Source organism: Dromaius novaehollandiae, chromosome 19 (assembly GCF_036370855.1).
Source record: "Dromaius novaehollandiae isolate bDroNov1 chromosome 19, bDroNov1.hap1, whole genome shotgun sequence".
NCBI classification, from domain to species: Eukaryota; Metazoa; Chordata; class Aves; order Casuariiformes; family Dromaiidae; genus Dromaius; species Dromaius novaehollandiae.
Genome location: NC_088116.1, coordinates 13,497,179 through 13,510,963, shown reverse-complemented (window position 1 = coordinate 13,510,963; position 13,785 = coordinate 13,497,179). Strand labels below are relative to the sequence as shown.

The 13,785-nt window shown below is 55.9% G+C and overlaps 2 protein-coding genes and 1 non-coding gene across 3 annotated transcripts; 2 read left to right on the top strand and 1 right to left on the bottom strand.

Moving 5' to 3' along the window:
- Positions 1–4,171: 4,171 nt before the first annotated feature.
- Positions 4,172–7,383, bottom strand: DNAJC30 (DnaJ heat shock protein family (Hsp40) member C30). The gene is made up of 2 exons (XM_064523514.1): positions 6,355–7,383; positions 4,172–6,239 (listed from the first exon to the last, which is right to left on the bottom strand). The coding sequence occupies exon 1, from the start codon at positions 7,289–7,291 to the stop codon at positions 6,638–6,640; it is 654 nt and encodes a 217-aa protein (XP_064379584.1). The 5' UTR covers positions 7,292–7,383; the 3' UTR covers positions 4,172–6,239; positions 6,355–6,637.
- Positions 7,308–12,724, top strand: BUD23 (BUD23 rRNA methyltransferase and ribosome maturation factor). The gene is made up of 12 exons (XM_064523513.1): positions 7,308–7,458; positions 7,527–7,564; positions 7,690–7,785; positions 8,040–8,122; positions 8,219–8,315; positions 9,147–9,243; positions 9,598–9,648; positions 10,251–10,336; positions 10,556–10,601; positions 10,927–10,985; positions 12,090–12,179; positions 12,339–12,724. Exons 1-12 carry the CDS (start codon positions 7,411–7,413, stop codon positions 12,391–12,393), a joined length of 846 nt encoding a protein of 281 aa, XP_064379583.1. The 5' UTR covers positions 7,308–7,410; the 3' UTR covers positions 12,394–12,724.
- On the top strand, positions 11,517–11,647 carry LOC135330351 (small Cajal body-specific RNA 20). The gene has a single exon (XR_010392331.1). It is a non-coding gene; the product is annotated as a small Cajal body-specific RNA 20 (non-coding RNA).
- Positions 12,725–13,785: the final 1,061 nt, after the last annotated feature.

The window sequence follows — 13,785 nt, the reverse complement described above, 5'->3', positions numbered from 1 at the left end:
CAAAACAAGAGCATGTCTCACTGACTCTGCTGGCACTAAAGGAAACAGCCCAGAGTACAAGGCAGCCTGGGAGCCTTCCTTGGGCTGTTGTGGCCCTGGCTGGCTTGCTTGGCAGGTCTTGTTTGTAGGAGCCCAGCAGCATCCCTAGGCGCTTGCCCTGGGTCAGGCAGGAGCGAGGTGCAGTGGTCAGGCCCTGGGCCACCCCCTGCAAGCCCTGGCCTCCTGCCAGGCTGGCCACCGCTGCCCTGTGGTCAGGGGCCTTTAACCACATCCACACTTGGCTCCAAGTGCTGGAAAGCTGCTGGGAAAGGCGATCCCCTGCTTCAGGGAGGTTCATCCAGGCCCCAAATCTGAACCTGGTCCCATGATAACCCTGCGCAGTTTGGAGTATTTCCTGCCACGGGCAGGCAGCCATACCGTCCCACCGGGAGCTCCCGGTTGCAGTGGTCCCAGCGGAGGAGTGTGCATAGTGTTAGCAATAGCATTGGGTCACTCTCCCTCTTTGCTCCCAGGACAACTGGGTCAGTGGCTCTCCATGCAGGCAGACCTGGGCTGGGGACAAAGTCCAGCATGGAGCATGAGCTGGGGACATTGGTAATGGGCAGCAGCTGGCAGCACCAGTGCTCCTGCAGGGCGTAGTGGCTCTCCCCACCAGGGCCCATGCCCTGAGCACTCCTCGCCCTGCAGGGCCACGGCGAGGCCGGCTCAGGGTGGTGCGCAGGGGTTAACGTGCCCCCAGCCACACCGGGGAGAAGGAAGCAGTGCCACCGCGCATGTGCCTGCCTTCATCTCCGCAGCGGGCCATCCATCTGCCAGCCGGTGTGCAGCCAAGCCGGTGAGGGGTGGGCTGGAGAGCAGCCCCCACTGGCCCCACGGCCCTCCCCAGCCTGCATTCAGGGCTTTTTGGAGGCCAGACCGGTCGGGCAGCAGTCCACGGCCCAGGAGGAACAAGGTGCCTGGGAGAGAAGGAGTGTCCCCCCCAACACAGGCAGGCTACAAGGGAAATCCTTTGAGCTGCAAGTCCTCTCTGCCGGGGGGCGGGGGGGAAGCAAAACCCTGGGCTGGGGCCAGCCAGCAAGGGGTGGCACCACGGCAGAGCACCTGGGCACTTGGCCACCGGCTGAGCCTCCAAGTGTAGCAAGCATCTGGCGCAGGTGGCCGGGCTGTTAATAGGAAACTCTATTAACAGAGGAGTCGCTGCAGGGGATGCTGCCTACGGGAAGCAGGGCCAGCCCCCACCCCCCACGGGTGCTGCCAACTATGCAGCCCTTCCCTGGGACCTCTCCGGGGGGGCACAGCCCCCACAGGCCGAGCAGCAGCAGGACTGGGGTGCGGAGCCCTGCACAGAGACCCCAGGCAGCAGGTGGAGGTCAGGAGGACGGACACCGCTGGAGCCATGGGCCTGGATCAGCCAGGAGCCCAGGACAGGCGAGGGGTTGAGCCATGCCAAGGGCTGCCCCCTCATGCCCCTCTGCAGGGGGCCAATGGCCCTTTTGCCCCCGGAGCTGCTCAGGACCCTGTTCTTTGCTCTCACCCAGCCTACAGCTCTCCTTCACTCTGCCCTTGATGCCCCCACCCCAGCTGGCACCCTCAAACACTTGCTAAGGGCCAGGCTCAACTTTCTCCTTCCCAAAGAGCAGCCCAGCTTCTTCAGATGGGGGGAAGAGGCCCTAATTCGGCACTGAGCCTCCATGCCCACAAGCTGCATCTCTCAGCAGCCGAGGTGAGTGACCTGATGCCCCCCCACCCCACAGTTACAAGAAGGTCAGCCCACAAGGACAGGCTTGGGATGGGACAGGACAGCCTGGGGACAGCAGCATGGCTGCAGACCCTTCCAGCCAGCACGCAGGCCTTCACGGGCAGCGCGTTAGCCCCAGCAATTCCTCCAGTTCCAGGAGGAACCAAGGCTCCAAGTGACAGCAGCCAGAGCACTTATCAGTGCCTGCAAGGGTGTGAACGTGCAGTGGTAGTGTTGGGGGGCCTGGGGGCCCAGTAAACACAGTATTGCCCTTACTGGTACCATGTCATGGGCTCTATACTGACTCTGCCAGGCCTCAGGACTGGGGTTGTCAAGATTGCTTCATCCAAACTTGTCTCAGTTTACCTAGAGCTTTCTTCCAACTTGGTTATATGTAACAACGCCTAGTTACTATGCAGCTGTTAACTAATTAGTTTTGCTTCCCCTTTACAGCAGTGTGGTGTGATGTCTAGAGCAGTGAAGAAGGGAGGGGGCTAGAGTGTCTTAGAAAACACACAAAACGTGGACCCAGTGGACTCTAGGGTGAGGAGGAAGAAGTTCCCACCCACCCTCCGCCCAGAGAAGGCCTCAGGATGCTGACAGCTCTCCGTAATCTCCACCCGGCCGGAAACCGCCCTCCCCAGAGCCCAGAGGGCAAGTACTCGGAGGTGTGCTATATAACAACCGTACCTGCAGCACATTACTGAGATTTCTTTTGTAGTAATTAGATATCTGGACTTAGAATCGCTGCAACCGGGCTAGCAATTACTGCCTGCCGCATTTTGCTGATTCTGAAGAAACTCTCAAATAGACTAAAAATGAATTCCTGGCCTCACTTATACGGCATGTTCCTCTTTCTGCCCGCAACAGTCAGCGGCTCAACTGTGGGGGCTCAGCCCAGTGTCAGCAGCGCCAAGCGCCACTGTCTCTCCTGCATTTGGCTACAGCATCTTTCAGCAGCTTCTTCTCCAAACGATGGCAAAGCCCGCAGTAGACCTGCGAATGGAAGCAAAGCCCTGTATTCCCAGCTGTAACCTCCACCCACAACTGCCTTGCCCCCAGCGATGCGAGGTGCAGACCAGGGCAGCAGGCCATATCAGAGATCAGCACAGAGCACAGCACCCCGGGGGAACCCAGCAGGGGTGGCAGAGGGCAGCCCATCAAGGAACCTCACTTCCAGGGGAACATACACACAGGAGAGCTGCCCCATGCCTTCTCATGCAGCCTAGGCATGCCTGGGAGACCAGTGTCAACCACCATATAACCCCATGGGGAAGCAGTAGGGAAAGCTGCCCTTCTCCAAGATGCAAGAGATGGGGATGCCAAGTCACAGAGGGTCATTTCTTTAAAATGTGGAACCCAAGGATCTTTCCTGTTGTCCTTAGGAGAGTACGAGGGAAAGTAACCCTCCTCAGACGCTCAGCATCCCACCAACACGTGCAGTGAATAGTCAGTTCTTGTCAACAGTACTATAATCACTGCCACAGGAGAGGTGGAACATGGAGTTTAAATACAGAGCAGGTCCCTATGCAGCAAGCATTACATATCCTATCATTCCTGCTTTTGCCATAATTTCTTCTTTTTCACTCTGAGGTTCAGCTCCCGGTGGGCTTGTACAGCTCACACAATCCCCTGCCATTATATCATTGCTGTCATGGTTAGACGCAGCTGGATTTCCTCTAGCGCTTATGCCACGGTCACTCCGCAAGGACTGCTCTCACCTGGCTAAAGGAAAATTGCAAGAAATCCAGTTGCTTTTTGGCACCTCTCCATCAGGGAAAGAGAAGAACTATTAAACCAGATGACAGTGTTGACACAAGAAAACAAAGGGATAGAAACTGTGTGTGCTGGGAAGAAATTTGGTCTATGAATTTGGACTTGCTCCAGCCACTACCTGTCTGAGCTTCTGAAATCCTTCCTGGAAAACCTGAGGACACAGGCCCAACGAGCATGGAGGTGGCACTCTGGAGAGCTGCACACTATAACATCCTGACTGACAGACTGCATGTCTCAAAGGATCCCTTCACACCCTGCATGTCATGCTTACCTCTCCTACCAAATTCTGCAAGAAAATTAAACTCTGCCTGCAGCATTTGCTCGCTCCTCCCCAGAGACAGCTGTGAGCACAGTGGGTGCTTTGGAACTGCAGAGCAACCCAGGTATGTTAAAGGAGGCACAGTGCAGGTCTGCAGCAGGCAGGAATGAAGTCTGCAAAGGCCTGAGGAGGCCCATGTTTCCCACTGACTGCAAGCAGTGTATCCATCCTCCCCAACAGGGCCTTGGAGTAAACAGGAATCCCCCATCTTCCTCATCCTGCTGCAGTCAGTGTATGAAAATACCAGCCTGGCCCCTGCCCTCCAGTTTCCAGAAAGTATAAAGAAGATTTACCACTCGAGCCCTTCGAAAGAAAGAGATGTGTCATTTCATCACCAGTTTATGAGATGGATAACTTTAATGTTCAAGATCTGTCAGGGAGACCTGAGGAAGAACCAGCAATACTGCATTGCCCAAACCATCCATTCTAAGGCACACAGATTAGTTCATCCTGGGTATTTCACCCCCCACATTTCAGACACAAGCATCAGACACAGAGCAGAAGAGTCACCTGGCTTACTGGAAGAGCTCATCTCCTTTCTCAGAGTTAAGGAGCAGAGCAACGCAGGCAGCACAGCAGCTAGCCATGTTTCCTCCTGCTCCAGCTCAAGAGGGGAACACCACAGCATCCTGCCAACTGCTCTGCACTGCATGACACCAGACCCTCTCTTTGCCTGGCAGCAGGCTTGCAGCTGGGTATGGGGCCTGCCTGCAGGAACAGCCTACACCTTCTGGTCCTCATCACCACATATGTATTAAAGAAAGATCAACCCAGGGGACACACACTGCCCCTCCTCCCCACTCCCCCAGCCTTTGGCAGTGCTGCTTTAAAAACCCACATGCCGTGACAGTGGGAATTAGAAAGGTGTTCCCATGTAATGCACACCACCTCCCATGGACTTCCCTGGTTCTTCCAGCCCGGAAGAGAATGTTACCTGCCAAACCCTGTCTGGGGAGCAGCCTCTGATCTTTCAAGTGACTTTGCTTACAGCATGAAAGAGCACCAATGAGTGACACAGAGCCACGATTCTGGAGTCTTTCACCCCCATGTCCAACACCCTAGAAGGCCAAACTCCTTGTGCTCTTCACAAGCTGACATTTCAGGACTGGAATCCCTCATACAGAGGTAGATGGACAACCAGAGAGGGTCCTGGAAAGCTCTCCTTCTGCCCCTGGGCTAAGTTTGCTCCAAACCCACAGCAGTCTCTGGAGCCTGTAGTTGGAAGTGGTACAATTCTTTCTAGTAGCAGCTCTCAAGCACCCAGCTGAAAACTCTCCTATATCAGCTATATGCCACCATATACTCTACACCAGTACGTACTATGTACTCTGCTACACTACTGCCCTTAGCTTGTTGCAGTATCACAGAACTCAGCAGCTGGAATACACAAGGCATTTGTTTTTAACATGTCTGTGTTGGGAGAAAACATAACCCAGGATCACTGTAGTGAGGGAAGGTGGCTTGGCTTCTGTGCAGACATCTGCCAGCCAGGCCCAGCAAATCCAGTGCAAATAAACACATGTGAAGTCTTTGGCACACTAAGACTTGCAGTCCTATGTTATATCAAGCTTTCACTCGCTCCACATAATACAAACATAACGTAGGTGAAGCCTTCACCCAAAGAGAGACAGAAGCTCTAAGAACACAATCTTTCGTTCCTAAAGCACTTCAGTACTTAAACAGGTAAATATTCTAAGTGCAAATGATGCTTACATAAAACACAAATAATGCCATTCTGTACCCAGAAATGTACCACTCCAAGCCATTAAGGCCTGTATAAGATCGTCTTGTGCAAAGTTCCTGCCAAACCCCAGACAGGACAGGCTGTTCTGAACACAGAAGTGTTTTGGGTAGCATCTCCACGGAGAAGCAGGTGGTGTCACATGCTGACCAGGACATGGGCTGCCACCAGCCCAGGCTTCATTCTTCCAGGAATGATGGCGGAACATGAGACCTCTGCACTCACCAGGGAGTGAAGCCTGAAGAGGGACAAACAAGAGCAATGATGCAGCCTGGAGACCAACACTCCCGAAACTCCCCACAGATGTGGTACTAATAAGTGTGAAAGCACCGAAGTGGCAGGGCTCAGTGACAGATTTCAGAAAAACCACAGGGAGCCATTGCTCAGGATGAGTGAGAGCATCACCTATGAAAACACACAGCATACAAACACTGCTGGCAACCATTTAATCTCCACTGCGGCTCAGGAGCACAGGTGCGCGGTTCCTGCCAGGGTCAGACAGCAGTGCTAGCAGAGGGGACACAGTCACAGTCTGCGAAGGAGAGTCCGTGAACCATGTTTGCGCTCCTTGCGCTGTTCCTCAGGCAGTACCAGCAGATGGAGCACACCACAGCGTATAAAGTAGAACCCACGTGCGGTACCTGCTGGTCATACGCAGGTGACACCTGTGGAGGGGACACATCACAGCCATAAAGTTGTGCCTGCTGGTCACACACGTTGTCTGAAGGTCACACTGGTGGAAGGGACACATCACAGCTACTCACTGCCCATTGCTCACACCTGGTGCCTGAAGGTCACACTGGCAGAGGGGCCGCACCACAGCCTGTAGAGCAGCGCCCATGGCCACGCACGGCGTCCGTCACGCTGCGGAGAGGACACGTCACAGCCTGCAGAGCAGAGACCGCACGCGGCTGCCAGTCGCACACCCTGCCGGCCGCTCGCACTGGCGGAGGGGACAGCTCCCGGCCGGCGCACCGTGCCCAGCGGTCGTGCTCCGTGCTCGCCACGGGGGCGAAGCCAGGCCGGCAGCCCCCAGCGCTCCCCACGGGGGCCGGCCCCGCCGCTACTTGAGCCCGTAGAGCAGGGCGAACCCCAGGAGGACGATGAGCCCGACGGAGAGGTCGGGCAGCAGGCGGAGGCGGCCGCGGGCTGCGGCCTCCTCGCGGCGTTGGCGCAGCTGCTCGCGGCGGGCCCGCAGCGCCTGCTCCCGCTCCAGCTGCTCCCCGTAGTGCGCGCGGTAGAAGGCGTCGAAGTCGAAGGGCGGCGGCAGCGGGCCGCGGTGGCCGGCGGCTGTGGCGGAAGCGCGCGGGCGCGGCGCCGGGGCGGGCGGCGGCGGGCGGCCCGAGGGCTTGGCGGCGCCCCGCAGGTCCTCGCGGCTGAGGAGGCCGCGGTCGTACTTGCGGCGCAGCGCGGCGCTGCCCAGCACCAGGTAGGCCTCGCTGATGGCGGCGAAGCGCTGCGCCGCCTCGGCGCTGCCCGCGTTGCGGTCCGGGTGGTACCGGAACGACTGCTCGTAGTAGGCCGTCTTGATCTGCGCCTGCGTGGCCGTGGCCGGGACGCCCAGCAGCTCGTAGAGGTCGCGGCGCGGCCGCGGGGCGCCGCCGCGGCCCTGCCCGCCGAGCGACCGCGCCGTAGCGCGGCCGGGCGGCGGGGCCCCCACGGCGGCGGCGGGCAGGAGGCGCCGCAGGCGGCAGCCCAGCGCCACCGCCGGCACCATGGCGACCTCCGCGCGGCCTCTGCGCCGCCGCCGCCGCCAATCGCCGCGGGGGGCGGGCGGAGCGCCGTGACGCACACGGCGCGACGCCGGGCGCAGGGCGGTGACGTCAACGAGGCAGCATGGCGGGCAGCGGGCGGCGGCCCGAGCACCGCGGGCCCCCCGAGCTGGTGAGGCGGCGCGGCGCGGCGCGGGCCCCGGTGCGCTTCAGCCTCCGTGACTCTCTTGTCTCCTGCAGTTCTACGACGAGGCGGAGGCTCGGAAGTACACGCAGAAGTAAGGCGGGACGCGCGGGGCCCGGCGGCTCCGCGGCTGCCCGGCCCCCGCCGGCCGGGGCCTTGGGCCGTGGCGCGGCCCCGTAACCCGCCGGTAACACCTCTCCTCCCCGCCGCTCCTTGCAGCTCCCGCGTGGTGGAGATTCAGTCGCAGATGTCGGAGCGGGCCGTGGAGCTGCTGGGGCTGCCCGAGGACCGGCCGTGCCTCCTGCTGGACGTGGGGTGAGAGGGGAGACTCGGCCGCCGCGAGGTCCCCAGTTGCGCCGTGGGGACACGCGCCGTCCGGGCTTGGCCTTTTGTGGGCACCGTGGCAGGGACGCGTGGCTGGATGCGAGGGGCACCCTGCTCCCGCGGCCCTGGTGTTTCTCCCTTGTGACCTGGGGAGGAGGGGCAGGTTGCTGCCATCATGTGAGTGATGGGGGTTTCCCTTGGATGGGGCTGGTTCCCTCCGTGTTGTTACCCCTTTCTCCCTTTAGCTGTGGCTCTGGGCTGAGCGGTGATTACATCTCCGAAGAGGGGCACTACTGGATTGGCATGGACATCAGCTCTGCCATGCTGGGTAGGTAGACCCTCTTCCCCCGCAGCCCTCCATGCTGCCAGAGGTGATCTGTGAAGGTGTGACTTGGTATCGTGACTTGTCCTTTGTTCTGCACAGATGTGGCTGTGGAGAGGGAGGTAGAAGGAGACCTTCTACTTGCAGATGTGGGGCATGGCATTCCCTTCAGGCCAGGCATGTTTGATGGCTGCATCAGGTGAGTTTTTGTACATAACTGAGCTCTTCTGATACTTTGTGTAGCTACATAATCCGCACAGCATACGAAATCTGCATACCGTGCATACCAGAGTGTGCATCCTTATCAGCTGCTCTTCTTGTTGCATGTGACTTGTCTCCAGCTCTCTGGGACAAGCTGCTGAGATTCTAGATTGCAGAAGCAGCAACCAACAGCTGTTCCTCAAGTGGTCCTCTTTTTGTGGTAGTGGGCTAGGAAAGCTTACTGACATAAATGAAAGAGGAGATCGTGTAAGAAAGCTTGAGACCTGGTGCTAGGAAAAAAATATGTGAAGTATATCTGTACTGTGCTCAGCTATGAAGTCAGTCGCTGGACCAAAGTTTTGATGGTTGGTTTTGGGACAAGGGGCTAGATGGAGGAAAAAGAAACACTCTTTTGTTTAGAGAATACCTCATAAAAGTGACAGGATGGAGTAGAAACCTTCTGTTACCTACCTGAATGCTCTGTTCAGGATTGCTCACTGGCAAAACCTGCATGAGCTGGTTGCGTGAATCAGGGCCACAGGCAAGCACTTCAGTTATTTGAGCATATGACCTAGAAGAGATGCTTGGTGTTTCTGTTGGGTTTGAATCACTACTGTGCTTTGGGTTTTGGCATGACTCAGTGAGTCTCCAGAGGGGTTTGTGTAGTACCTTTACTGCAAAATAGAAGGCAAAGCTATATGGAGAAAATGAAATAGTTCCCTCCAGGCCCAGCAAATGCTCGATGCTGAAAGAAAGTTTGGAGGGAGGTGACATGCTTTGCAAAAGAATTGATGGCTCAGTGTCCTGGAGGTCTTGTGTTTTCTCTTAGTATTTCTGCAGTGCAATGGCTTTGTAATGCTGATAAGAAGTCGCACAGTCCTCCGAAACGCCTTTATCGATTCTTTTCAACTCTTTATACTGCCTTGGTAAGTGCTGTGCTATCTCAGCCAGGCATCTAGCTACTTTTACATCCTCACTAGCACGTTTTAGCAACACACTTTGCAATTATAAGTTACTGAAATCAAAGACCAACAGGAGTATCTGCTTCCCGTCTCCTTTCCTGCCTGCAGGGTGTCCCATGTTTCCCTAATCCCTGCTCCCTGCATCAGCACTGTTAGCCTTGTGCATTGCTGTGCTAGCAAAAAGCTGCCTCTGTAGTCTGGGCCTTTGGGTCCAGGAGGCTTTGGGTGAGGTGGATGCTTGTATCTGGGCTGGGAATCGGATCCCTTAGAGGGAAGCCTGTACTGAGACAGGTTCGTGACTTTCTCTCTTGCCTGTAGGCCCGAGGATCCCGAGCTGTCCTGCAGCTGTACCCTGAGAACTCAGAACAGGTACAGGATGTCAGCCACTGGGGAGGAGGGATGGGCAGGGCCAGGCAGAGGAGCTATTTGCTGTCTGAGGCTTTGAATGTGTCATTTTTCCCAAAGCTTGGTGTATGTCTCATTCCTTCCTGCTGACGGTAAAGTTCTGCAGGTGCCAAAAAACACCCATAAGGAGAATGCCCCACACAATTCCCATTGTCTTACAGACTGTCTTGTGCTAAGCTTTAAAATCAAATGAATTGGCCGGACGTAATCTGAATTTGCTGTGCTGAACTTTCCCTCATGTGACTGGGGTTGAAAGCTGGGCTCTGGTGATGTGTGCTGCACCATAACTCCCCAGGGCTGGATAATCCAGCCCAGCATCGCCCTCCTAGAGACTCTGCTGTTTCAGTTAGACCAAGCTAGACTGAGGAGCGGGAAGAGACAAAATAACTGCTGCAGACTGGTATCTGGATGATACTGCAGAGCTGGGAGTTTGGTGTAGGGGTTGTTACAGGAGCAGGGCAACCCATCTTTAGGGTGTACTGTTAGTTGGGGCTGAGCCTAGAGCTTTCTTGCGCATCACTGCTGGATGACTGCTCAATAACTTCTGCACGTGCTTCCTTTTGTAGCTGGAGCTCATCACAGCCCAGGCCATGAGGGCTGGCTTTACTGGGGGCATGGTGGTAGATTACCCTAACAGTGCCAAAGCCAAGAAGTGAGTCCTGTTCTGTTTTGTATGGGGTGTGGGGGGGGACGTGAGCCCTGGATCTAGCAGTAATTTTTTCCATGCTGTTTTTCTGTCTTGTATGATCCTGTCCTGGGCAGGGGTGACAGCTTAGATCTTATGTTACAAATGATCTAGTTTTGTTTGGGGACTCGGAATCACATGCTAAATCCTGGCTTCATACTGCTCTTCTCATTCTTGCTCTTCCAGGTTCTTCCTCTGTCTCTTTGTTGGGGCATCCAGCATGTTACCGAAGGTGAGGAGCTCTGTCAGGCAGTGGAGATGAATCCATCCTCCCCTAAGGATCCTTCCTGGCTGCTGGGCAATATGGAGGAGCTGTGGGTAAAGGGAAGTCATGGAGTGGGAGCCAGACACTGCAAACATGACTTTATTCATGTGCTTGCTGTTGATCTCACCAGCCCCTGCCCTTCCCAGGGTCTGGTTTCCTTGTGACAATTGCTGGAAGATCAGTTTGTTTCTGTCCCAGTCCCTCCCCTTGCGGAGCCCTGGGTTCCCCTCTGTTTACATGGTAGTGACCATTAGCTCTGTCTGCTCCAGATGATGTTGGTTTTGCTTTTCAGGCCCTTGGTACTGAGTGTGCTGATGAAGAGATACACCAGGCAAAGTTCACAAATGAAAGGTATTGTGTGGGGCAGAGCTGTACGTCCTGTCCCAAGGAAGAAGTGTGGGGGCTGCGTAGAGGCTGGGTTTTGCTGAGTGAGGACCAGGGTACTGCCACTGTGAAATGGCTGGAGGGAAGGAACTCGGGGCCTAGGAGGATCCTTAGCAGCCCAAATGGGCAGTGCTTTATGGCATCGAAGGGTCCCAGACACAAGCAGAAAACACCTGGCCTGTCTGATTTGACTGGAGGGCTCAGTCTTGGCATCGTGTGACTGAATCATGGTGCTCCTACTGGAACTGCACCTGAGCATTCAGTTTGAGGTGCACGTTCTGTCCAGCACTCAGCTCCTCAGCTCGGTGCTGGAGCCTAGGCATGTGGTTAGTGGGACAGGGAATGTCTACGGTGCTGGTTATGCCAACTGCTGCTTTTTTGTCAGGGAAGCAGGCTGGTGTGCCTGAAGCCCGGTGTTCCCTTCCTTCCACTGTCAAAGTCTTCCCTGTCAGACTCTGTGTAGCTGTGGTCTGGGGCGTTTTCTCTTGCTGGCCAAGTCTCCTCCCATGATAGTGGTGCAGGGAAGCGCTCCCCTTGCAGCCAGTGGGAGAGAGAGAACAAAAGCTAGAGGAAAGTCGTCGTGGCTGCCAGGAGTTGGTGGCTGCCATGTTTTCCTGCCTCTTACACTGCTCTGCTCAGTTGCTCCTGGGGGTACGTGGTCTTGGATGGGAAGGACAGAACTGGCAACTTGTTTAGAAGCTAGAGGTTTCATCTGCTTGTTCAGACTAGAGCAGACAAGGGAAAGGCGGCTGTGCTGAGCCCATATTCCCCAGCGATCCCAGACTCCAGCACACTGCAACCTGTGGAGGACAGGTGCCCCTTGCTCAGAGCTGGGGCTGGTGGCAGCTTGGTACCTGCACTGCTGCTGTCCACCAGTGTATCTGGAGCTGGGCTGTTTGTTGGCCACCTACTTCAGCTGCTTCTTCCCATCCCCTGGAGGAATGGGTTGTGAGCTGTCACTATTCCTAGGGAGCAGAGGACATGATTAGTTCTGGGTGGGAATCCTCCAGGCTGCAAAAGAGTGCGTTTCCCCCCACCTCAGTTCTAGCTTAGCTCCTGTTGTCTCTGTAGGACACGGTTCAGAAACATCAAGGGCAAGTCTGTAAAGAAAAGCCGGGACTGGATCCTTGAGAAGAAGGAGCGCAGACGGCGGCAGGGCAAGTAAGTTCAGCCAGGTCCTGCCTCTGCTGAAGCTGTGGCTGGCTGTGCTGCTCTGGACCACTGTCACCCATTCAATCTCCTCTGCTATGAGACAGCTTCCCTTCCCCTCCCAGAATGAGCTGTGGATTGCGCTCAGTTCCTCTGCACTTTTCTTCACAGGGAGGTGCGAGCAGACACAAAATACACGGGACGAAAGCGCCGCCCTCACTTCTGAATCGTTACGGATGCTGCTGGAGCAGAAGGTGGTGCGTTGGCTCCTATAGTGAGCCTCCGGTGGATGGCGCAGATTAGCACCCCTGGACCCAAGACCAGCGAGGACAGGTCATTGCAGGTGAAGGCGGGCAGGTGCCACCTGTCCTTCAATTGCTAAGCTTCTGGGCCTTTTTTACCAAGGAAGGCGGAGTGGCGGACAGTGCTTTGGCCACTTTTTGCCAGGCCATTGCTTACCTTCTTGAGATGACAGCAAGCTGCCTGGAGCTCCAGGTGAGCCAGGACATTGTACCCAGCCTCTTCACTAAACAGTCGATGCGGTATGGTTTTTGCTACTCTCCTGTGTCCTGGCTTCTGTGCAGGAAGTGGGAGGTGAAGGTGGAAAACTAGTACCTGCTTCACTACCAGCTTCTCCCCCACCAGCAGGCAGATAGCCAGGCAGTATGAAGGTTTGTGTCTCTTGGGGGCCTGGCACACCTCTTCCAGGTTGAAGTGGGGGGAGGTTACCTGAACTTTCCTAGGATTGTAGTTCCTACTTGCACCTCACTTCAGGCCCACCATGGATGCCCTGGTGCCTCACTGGTGCTAAGGTTCTCCACGCCCCATCCCTGATCCCCATCCCCTCCTCCCTTTCGCTGAAACAGAGATGTACTGGCCAGAGCTTTACAGTTACAAATGTTTATTCTACATAAAAATTCCACAAAGGGGAAGCTGTTTTGCACCCAAAGCTTTGGGAGAAGAAGGGGGAGGCTAGCAGGGAGAGAGAGGGTGAAGGAGAAAAGAGGCAACATACAGTGTCATCCAGCCCAGTGAGACAGAGCAAGCTAGGGTCAAGATCCACATAGAAAACAAGGACACTTAGCTCACAGTACAGCAATGGTACAACTCCACGGGGGGGGCTTGGAAAGCCTTCAAGTACATTAATTACAAAAAAAAAAAAAAAAGATTCCCCAGTTCGAGTGCAAGCTGTGCGTGCCCCACACTGCTCGTGGAATACTGCATCAAGCCACGCTCCCGGCACTGGGAGGGTGGGTGGCACTTGGAACAGAGGTGTCGTAACCCAAAGGACAAGTTGAGGCAGTGGGGGGGGGGGGGTGGTCTGGAAAGAAAAAGTGAAATGTTTCTCCAAAGCACAACCATGGTGTTGGTGATTTGGTCTGTACATGCAATGGGCAGGTAAAAAGGAACTGAACGGGGCTTCCTGTAGTGCAGGGGTAATTATTGCACCAAAACACCCTCCCCTCACAGCGAGGACAGTGTGAGCTGGCCTGCAGGGGCAGGGATGGCAGCATGCTCATCCACCTGCCTTCTGTCAGAGCCTGCAGCCATACTGCACACGAGATCCCAGCAAAGAGCTGTTGGCAGCATGTGGGACCGTGGCCCAGCTTTGTCTGTG